The sequence below is a fragment of the Crocodylus porosus genome, unplaced genomic scaffold (assembly GCF_001723895.1).
Source record: "Crocodylus porosus isolate Cpor-Errol unplaced genomic scaffold, CroPor_comp1, whole genome shotgun sequence".
In the NCBI taxonomy this organism is placed as follows: Eukaryota; Metazoa; Chordata; order Crocodylia; family Crocodylidae; genus Crocodylus; species Crocodylus porosus.
The window spans coordinates 12,271,206-12,280,929 of NW_017728927.1; the positions used below are offsets into that span (position 1 = coordinate 12,271,206).

The window sequence follows — 9,724 nt, forward strand, 5'->3', positions numbered from 1 at the left end:
CCCTATATCAATCATTGCCAAGATTGCTTCTAGATAGGTTTCAAAACAGTTTCTTATTGCGTTCTTCTGTCTGATGCTGACCTACAGTTAGCCTTCATACTGTCAGAATATCAGACCTTCAACTTCACTTGCTCTCCCTAGATATACATCCCCTACTCTTATCTGTGACTGAGCATCCAACATAATAATTGATTTTCAACCACTTACTTAGGAAAGCAGCAATGAGATATTAATCCAAGTGCACATTAGGCTTTACAAAACTTGGGTCATTTTACTTTAGTTATGGCACATCTGGATATCTATATCAAAGTACTAAGTCCTGGTGGGCTTTATTATTTATTTAGTTATCTAGGTCTGATTTGAGTTTTTCAATCCAGTCGTAGATAGCCATTTTATATGTTTTTATTACAAACTAAAACCATTAGAGAAAGGGTATTAATGGGACTGAAATGGGTCAACAACAGAATGTAGTGTTCCAGGGCTGTGAAATATGAAGAAAATTTAGCTGCACTTGGTACTACTGGCAGAGCTGGTAGGCCCAGCTATTAATAAAGTTGCCTAGAACTTCCCATTATAAGATTCTGCTTTCTGTAGCTTTTAACTTTGCCAGACTTTGGGCAAACATTTTCTGTACCATGTGTCTGTATGAGGCACTTTTTTTTAAAACCCTTTTGTAAGTTTTACTCAAACAGTTCAACCACTTCTGAAAAGAAAGCTGAGGAAATACAGTAATTTGCCTATCCTAAAATCTGACAACTTTTTCTCTGAAAAGCTGCAGTACCTCCATGCTTTAGATCAGGGATTTAAAACTTGGCAGGTAGATGGTATCTGTAGCAGGAATGGGTCTCCTTCTACTCCCATGAAAACCTGAGCAAATTTGACCAATTCATATGTATTTTAAGGTCCGCATTTGTACATGCTCAGCAGAGATTTGTTATATTTTAACAGAGACATTCCATCTGGACTGGGTGTTTTCCAGTCCAATAACCAGGGCTTTCCCTGCAACTGCAGCTCTGGGCTGCTGCAGAGCATTTTAGGGCTAGATCCAGGTATCTAAAATGAAAACAGTGAAAGCTCTCAGTGAAACCTTCCTCTTCTGCCCACTTAGCACAGCTGGGTACAAAGAAGGAAGCTGCTGAATTCAAATACAAGTGAAAGGAGGCAGATCTAATGAGGTTTGCTGGGGAAAAACTGATCTAACTGTGTAAGGAGACGGGGATCAAAGATATAAATCTAAAAGAGGACTTAATGGTCTCTTTGTGAGATGCCACAACCCCAAACTTATAGGTGGCTGTCCCCCCAGAGTGGAATGCAAAGCCCAGAATCAGACACCAAACGTGCCTATACACTGCATGGAGAAAATAGGTACCTCAGAGGAGTAAACTAACAACCATGCACACTGAGCAGGCAGCTGCCTAGAGCCAGCACAAAGAATTGCTAAGCATAGCCATGGGTCTAAACTTCTGCCCATAACTGAAGAAAAGACACTTGAATCACAGTTGCAACAGAGATGCATCTACCCACTGGGGACTCAGCATGTAGGCCACGTCAAGTATTCTTTGGAAAAAAAACCCACCACAGAACAACTCCTGCCTCCACCCGAGGAATTCAAACTTACATTTCCCTCTTCTAAGGAGACTGGTCCAACCACTGAGCAGTGGGATAGGCTGCACATGTGTTGGTGTAACAGGGAGCCAAAGGCCCCCATTACTAAAAAGTGGAAGGCACAAAAGGCTAGCCGGGCTGTGTAGGTAGGCAGGCAAGGCTGGCTGCACAGCTGTAAGGTGGAAGAATAGGGCAGATTCCCAGGCAGCCATGGGATAAAGGCTGCAAACAGCAAGACTAAACTGCAAGAGGGAGGAGCAGGCTGCCCATTAGATTTAAGAAGCACCTGCGAGGGACTAGGGAGTCACCCAAGACGGCACGGCTCTGGGGTATATAAGACCAGCACCAGAGGAGGGCAGGTAGTCAGGCCCGGTGCATAGGAGGGAACAGAGCTCCCAGGAGAGAGGGTTTGCAGAGACACCCTGGCTTGTACCAAAACACCCGGAGAGCAGAGCCCAAGGGAAGGAGGGCTGACAAGACATTTTTCTTTAGCCAGCATGGGGAAGGTTTTGTTTGAAAGGGATGGATTGTATTTTGTTTTAGTTTTAGACTGGTGGACTGAGTGTGGCTCTAAACAGTCGAAAGGAGTCACAAGGGCACCTGGGAGCCGCACCAAGGTTTTGAGTCCTGCCAGGGACAGGGGTGCAAGATGTAAGCAGGCTGAAGCTGAAAGGGCCACACCCTGAGACCAGCAGGGGCAACTGAGGCAGCCTCAAGGCCAAGAGGGCCAGGGCCAGAGCCTGAACCCGAGAAAGGTGAAATCAGGGTCAGAGAAGAGCGAGACTGGGGCTCAAGCCTAGAAGCTGAGGCCTGGTGTGGTGGACCTTAGGGTGAGGGGGGCCACAGCCAGAAAAAAGGGGCCAAAGCAAGGAAGGCTGAATCCCCAAAGGTTTGGGACCTGAGAGCGCCGAGCATTATGGAGGGCCTGGGCAGCGCGCCTCTGAAGTGACATCACATACCACCTGCAAGGCACGGTGTGGCTATGAGGGCCAATGGAGGCTATGAACAGAGTCCCTAAGATGCCTGGCGCCCTAGAGAATGAAGAGGGTCACAAGGGCCACAAGGGATTGTCTGAGGGCAAATATGCAGTGGACTGAATCTGCTCTGGGCCCTCAGGGCAGCCTCCCAATCTTTCTCAAGCAACAATGAAGCACGGCAGGCTAAATAATAAGGAAAGGCGCCCTGAAGGGTCAGAGTGAGCAGGATCTGCATGTCCACCAGCAGGTGCCGCAGAGCAGCTGGGCATGGGTCCTGTCAGTTGGGAGGGGGCAGGGGGAAATCAAAGCTGAGCAACTGCACAGCAAGAACACAAGACTCCTGGTCAGGAAAGCAACAGAGAAATCCTGATCCAGTAACTTCCTCATTAGGGCCCCCTGCTGCATAGAGGGAGTCTAGGGTTTCTAGGGTTCCAGTCTGAATTCTCTGGACTTTTTCCCATTGTGTGTGTGCGGCACAAGCAACCCAGGGAGCAGGGACTGGAACCCCAGACTCCCTGCCCTTCACGTATGTCCCCGAGTGGGCAGGTAACAAAGCAGTTATGGCATCTCACTATAGCTGCTGCGATTCAAGTGCAAGCTTAGCTCTAAACTCGCATCAAAGAGCATTGCTGCTCTAGCTATAAATGGGTACCAGGTCTTTCTTTTGAGCAGGGGAGCCAAAGACAGCTGGATGCAACAGTAGGTATGTTACCCCTGTAAATGACTGGCTACAGAAACTGGTGTGCCTCAACTGTGCTAGCCCAATAGGCCACTAGACTCACTAGATAACACTACCATTCACAGCTCTGCTCTCAGCCTTCATCTTTCAACAAATTTCTGTAAAACCCACTGGTTAAATGTCCTATCTGGGTCAACCTTATACCACTACCATTTACATGGACAGTAGGCAATAAGTAACTCTTGAGCCACACACTGAACATTGAAAAGCAGCAAAATGTTCATTAAGTGAGGACTACCTTTCTATGCCCTGAATGATGCAAAGGTGTATAAGCCTTCATGAGCCACAGCTCACTTAATCTAATTCAGTTGGTCTATGGTACACCTTTACTTGGGCTCCATCAATTAATTCAACATAGGCAGACTCCTGAGCCCCTGGGAAAGGCGCAGTTCTGCTGAAGGATGTGACTGTGGCACAGAAGCCTGTCCATTATGGATGTAAAGTCCAAAAGTACATTTATTGCCAATTTATTCAGAAATACAAAACTGCCAACTACATATTATGATCAACTGTGTTCTAGAAATGCACATCTATGTGTGCACTGTCGATAAGAGCAAAATGGAAAAAACTGACAGATGAGAACCCCATGCAGCTTGCAGTCAAGGGCTGCAGGCCTCCTAACTTCAGACTGCTTTACTTATCAGTGAAGAGCTCATATCTTGTTCTTTAAAGTTTGCAGCACTTTTTATCTCCCAGGTAATCTTCAATGAAAGCCAACATTTCTTATGCTATTTTTTAAACTTCTGGGTTATACATACTTCTAATAGAACCTCCCAGGATTACTTTCTCAGGCCAATGAAGCCTACAGATATGGATTCCTAGATTTTTTATGCCATGTTAAAGTCCCACAAGGTAACTCTGAGGCTAGTTGGGCAGCTGCAAGCTCTCCCTCCTCAGCTGAATCTCTTCCAGCACAACACAGGGAAGATTTATGAAAAAATGGACCTAGCTGAAAATATAAGACACAAGGGGGAACCCCTACCACCATCAGCTGCTCAGGGAAAAGTAAAAGATACATGAAAGTAAGAAAATGAAAAGCAGAAAATCAGCAGATACTGAAACAATGGCATTTGAAAATGTAACCATTCTGAAACCAAACTAGCATATGGAAGTCCCCAACACTAATTTCACCATCTCATGGCCCAGCCTGAAATTCTGTACTGTGCTGCTGATCAAGAGGAGAAACTACCTCCCTCCCTCTCAATTCCTTTGTCAAGATCATCTGAAAGATGGAGAAAAGAAAACAAGAGCCCCAATCCTCTTCAGACTTCGCAGGCTACAGCCATACTCAGTTGGAAAAGCTATAATAAGCTAATTAAAAGAGGGCATTTAAAAAAAGCTGAACAACTTTGAATGTTTTCAACATTATTCTACAAAAAGTGACCAAGTCTATCTGGTTCAAACTTTTTAGAGGACCTAATTCAAAACTGTGTCCCTCCAGTTTTCTACTAATGAAACCGCGCGGTTTCACTGGGGTTACACTGCATAAGTCATTTATAAGCAAAATATAAAACCATTTTAACTAAAGTGTTTAAATACAGATTAAAATGTCCTCACATGTATGAAAGGTAACAAATAAAAATGTTATACTAAACAGGGAATATATCTGGTAAATGCGTTATAAGCTAGTGGAGCTTGGCTGAATGAATAAGAACGTTACAAGACTAAGAGATACATCTCCTAACATTCAGATTGCAGTGCCTTCTGCTGTCCTATGCATGTCACAGGACATCCATTTAGTCTCGACTAAAATTTGAGATCATTATCCTGTGCAAGTGCCTCATTCTTTTTGTGAGAAATACCAGTTTGTAACTTGCTTCAAAAATTTTCTTGTGCTTAAATATGTTTACAGTCTCACCGGATCACAAATCTGGGATTATTAATAAAGCCCAAACCCCGTTATTCCACTATCATGAATTTCACTGGTTCTATCAAAGCATAACGGATATTAATAACACTTTTAAAAGGCATTCAGCTACTTATACAATTCTAAATTATAGATTTGCTCAGGTGGCATAAAAATTACTTTCATCTCCGCTAAACTAAGAAAAGCAGACAAGTTTCTTTAAATATTAAGATACTGTTCCTTGTTAAAAAATGCTCAGAGCTGTGCATTGGTTTTATATGTTTAACAATAGCCACATGTACAGCTGTCAAACCAAAGGAAAAAGTACAATTTTAAAAATTGATTTTTCAATCTTTTTGGTCGTGTGAGATCTTAGAGGGATGTTTAAAGCCACTCCTCAAGATGTACTCAGCCCTTAGCAACTTCCACCATAATATTTAAACAAATAGCAAACTTTCCCTACAGTTTCCATCTATATAATCTAGCAGAGATTGAGATGCTGATATTTTTGTGACATCGCTAACACATAAATTACTAATAGATAAGATTTTCCAAGCCTTAGGCCCCAGTCCTGCAATGAGTGCCCGTAATCTATATCAAACTGCATAGCAACATGGATCCACCCAGCCCCAGCTCACTGCAGCATAAGGGCCTTCAGTCATTACTATAAACTCTGGTTGACTCAAAGGGGAATGCAAATAACTGCAAGTTATCCAACAGTGACCGGGTATAAGGAGTTGACAACTGGCAAGGGAGGAAAGTGATGGGGAATTAAAGTATCAACACATTTCACTATAAAGGTGAAATGTGCATTGGTGAATTAACCAGTTTAGTGTCGTGGCTGACAGACCTTACCAATTATCTATTACCACTACTTGATGGTCTATGGATTCTCCTTTAAAGAAGAAAAACCATGGGAAATGGTGGCCTTTCCCTTGCAAGCTGGCAGAATTCCAGCCTGCAAGGGGCTGTTTGAGACCCCCATGTCCCTGCCCCCCAGGCTGGGGCCTGGCAGTGGGGGTCATCATCAGGTCAGGAGTGAGGGGCACTGGGTCAGGACTGGCCATCAATGTTTACAAATGGATCCTGGTACGAAAAAGATTGAGAACCACTGGTCTACAGTAACCAGATGCTAACTAGCTAACACCTAAGAGAGAAACCTGATCCCCACCCCCGTCACAACTACCGTCATGTTTGGCATCCCCTGCACAGAAACAGGTAAATGATTTTAAACTCCTCTCCCATCCTTCACGGTTCCATTTCCTACCAAAGTTCAAGAGCGCTGGTAGACCAACGGGGGAGGCTTGCACTAGTACTGTCCAGGCTGCAATCCACCGTTGCAACTACCCTTTCTGTTCAGTTTATTGTGAACTGAACAAGTGGTACATTTCAGTACACCCGATTTTTTTTTTAAATGATAAAACAGTTATTTGTAAAGACTTAAAGCTGGTTATATTGTAGTACTATGACTAACTCATAATATTCATAAGGTTTACCACTCAGTAGAATGTTTTACTGTATTTTGACCAGATAAAAATGTTAGGAGTCATGTAATACTCTAGAGCATTTGACCAACTCATCATCCTATTAGAAACCCTCTGCAGCTATGCCAGAATTTTCATTTTCAAGATACATGAGCTTTTGTCAAAACCTGACATCTCTTCTCTAATGTGAATTTTCAATATGACATAAAAATGATGGATGCATCACACAATTCGGAGAGCATAGAGAACAGCTACCTGTCACTGAATTTAAAATTTGTGACAACCTGTTTGAGGTGCACTGCACTAAGACCTATACTCTGTTTTACATGCTAGGTAATTTTTTAAAAGACTGCTAATAAGATGAATGCTCGCTTGCTTTTTCTGTTATGTAACAGAGGATACAAATATTTCGTTCCTCACTGAATGAACAGCTCATACCCCCTTGACTGAGAGTTATTAAACTCCGCCCCTTGAAGTGGCAAAAGTGCCTGTCTACTGAAGAGAGAACTTACCTTTGTCACCTCACAAGATTAATACCTGTTTAATTACTGCTTTGACAAAACACCCCAGCTGATTTGGTGCTAGAACTTCATGTTACAAAACAGTTTGTCACACTCTCTGCACAAATACCAAAGTTAAATTTACTAAAGCTGTTAGACGTATATAGAAGTACTCTGAAAACTGACGCAAGGTATTAAAAATGTTTTTCTGTTATGATATTAAATGCCGAACAAGCATGCACGTGTCACTTTTTACTCCAAGATGAAGGTTACTTTCCCCATTCAACCATAGAAAACAATATTTTAAAAAAGGTCATCTTAATTGATTCAGGAACTTAAGACATAAAACTGACTTGAGTGCAAATCTTAATTCCAATTTAAATAGCTATTATGAAGGATTTCTCTTGCAAAATAAAAGGTCACACTAACATCTACCAACAAAAGAAGAAATGTGAATTATCCTTTGCAGAAGGGATTATATTACCTAGCTTTAAGTACATTTGGTTTTAGTTGAATAATACTGTGGGAAGGTTTGCAGGCCTCAGCATAAGTAGTTAGGGACGGCAATAACAGCAGGAACAAGACTGAAAAACAGACTGATTTATGAGGGTGGAGTCAATTATTAAACAGTGGCTAGGAGCTCGTCTGAACCTGGGGGCCAAAAACTTTGAATGGGCACAAGAAGAAAGGGGAGCAGACAGAGAACAGCAGGCCTGGTAACAAAGCCCCCTCCTGTAACACGCAGACCATCCCACAGAAACCTTTAACCATGTTCTTCCTTAGGAAATACTACAAAACAAAAGATCGAAAAGGGGCACAATACTACAAGCAAAGGCTACCTGGATGTTATTGGAGAAGAGTGCTTGCCAGGCTCAGTAATTATGGCATTACTGCACAAATAAACTTAATAAACATCAGTGAGGGATAGGATTCAAAGGCAAGAACTACTTCATCCTATGAAGGGCTTCCTTTCTTACGAATGGGAAATTGCAAAAAAGAAAGAGAAATGGCTAATCTGCCCTTTTAATCCCAACTCCTGGTCCCACGCTGTCCAGCCCAGCCCTCCGCCCAGCACCCGCTCCAGCCACAAACTCAGCCCAACAGAGAAAGTGAAAGCTGGCTTGTTCACACTATTTGGCATAACCCACAGCAATGCTGCCTGCCATCAATTGCTGACCCTGGCACAGGAGTATTAAGAATTAAGCTGCATTTGGCAAATATTTATTTTTTTCCGAGCCAGGAATTCAACTGCCAAGTGACTGACACTTGATATTTGGAGGTGATTGGTCGGCTCTGCCCCTGTTTGCCGGTGACTCATTCGGCTACAAGGATCTGATGTGGGAACCCTCCGATGAAATCAATCGCAATTTTTGTCTCCAAGAAACATTTCTTGCCTGATCTAAGGGGGAATGAAGGGCTCTCGACCCAAAGCCACAGCGCAATAGGGCTGCTCTGTGCAAAAATGCCTTTTTGCATGCCTGGTGGAGCGCCAGGCGGTGGATTCCTGCAACCCTTTCTCCTCCCAACTTAGCTGGGTACACGATGACACGACCAGCAGCCGTTAACTCTTGTGCTCCAGTGGGCGGGGGGGGCACAGGGACACAGATACGTCTAGATCGCTCCAGGTGCAGCTCCGCATGAATCCCCACGTCCTGCTAAAGACTCACCTGGGGAGCAGGGGCAGGGAGGGGAGGTTAACGACTGATCTGTAAAACAATTGCTGCTGCTAAAAAACAAACAAACAAGTGCCATTTCTATATGGAGCCAACTGCTCCAGGCGGAGTCTGCGGCTGGTTGTCTGTGGTTGTCTGGGATGCGCGTAAGGCTGCACCGAGCAGCATCCCCGTGTCCATAAACAACCCGGCTCTCTCCCTACCTTGTGCCAGCGCTTGCAACATGTGGAGCTGCAGCACCAGAAACGCCCACCGTCCCCGGCAGGGGAAGCCGCCGAAGTTGAACTTTCTCGCCGCTCGCTCGCCCCAGTCATCCTCCCTCGGGGCCGCGCTGTCTCCAGCCACCTTCCCTCCGGCCATGATCGCCTCCCCGAGGCCCCTGCGAGCCGCTCCTCCGCACCTCCCGGCGGGTCCGCGCCCGAGGGCCGGACGTTTTGGGCGGGAGCCGGACACCGCATCCGCGCGGGTCTCCACGCACATGTCCGCAGCGGCGCGTCGTCCCCGGCGTCAGCGCGGGTCCCGCATTTTCGGGTGTCGCGCCCCGAAGGGTTTCTTTTCAGAGCATCGCAAAAAATCAGCACGACTCCGGTTTCCCCTCCGGATGCCGAGCTGCTACCGGGAGCGGGGGGGGCCGCCGGGTCGCTTGAACTCCCGCGCGCCGAAGCTGGGGGGGGGTCACGTTTCGGCTCGGCTCCTCGCGCAGGTCAACCCCATGTGCCGGGAAGGGCAGCCGCCGCCAGGTGAAGTCCGTCCGCGGGCACCAGGGAAGCGACGATGAAGCCGATGCGGGGCCGGCGGGGGGGAGCTTCGCACCCGCCCGACCCGAGAAAGTTTGGCGGGCGGGTCCCCCCGCGCCTCAACTTCTCCCGCCCTGGCCCTCGGCCGTCCCCTCCTCCGCCG

General features: G+C 45.7%; 1 protein-coding gene across 3 annotated transcripts in view; it reads right to left on the reverse strand.

The window, feature by feature from the left end:
* Positions 1-9,718, reverse strand: part of SDK1 (sidekick cell adhesion molecule 1) — a 667,914-nt gene extending 658,196 nt beyond the window's left edge. For all 3 annotated transcript variants that reach the window (XM_019542017.1, XM_019542016.1, XM_019542015.1), the window contains exon 1: positions 9,028-9,718. In XM_019542017.1, coding sequence (XP_019397562.1) covers positions 9,028-9,304 — 277 coding nt within the window. In that variant the 5' untranslated portion in view covers positions 9,305-9,718. The remainder of the gene's footprint in view (positions 1-9,027) is intronic.
* Positions 9,719-9,724: the final 6 nt, after the last annotated feature.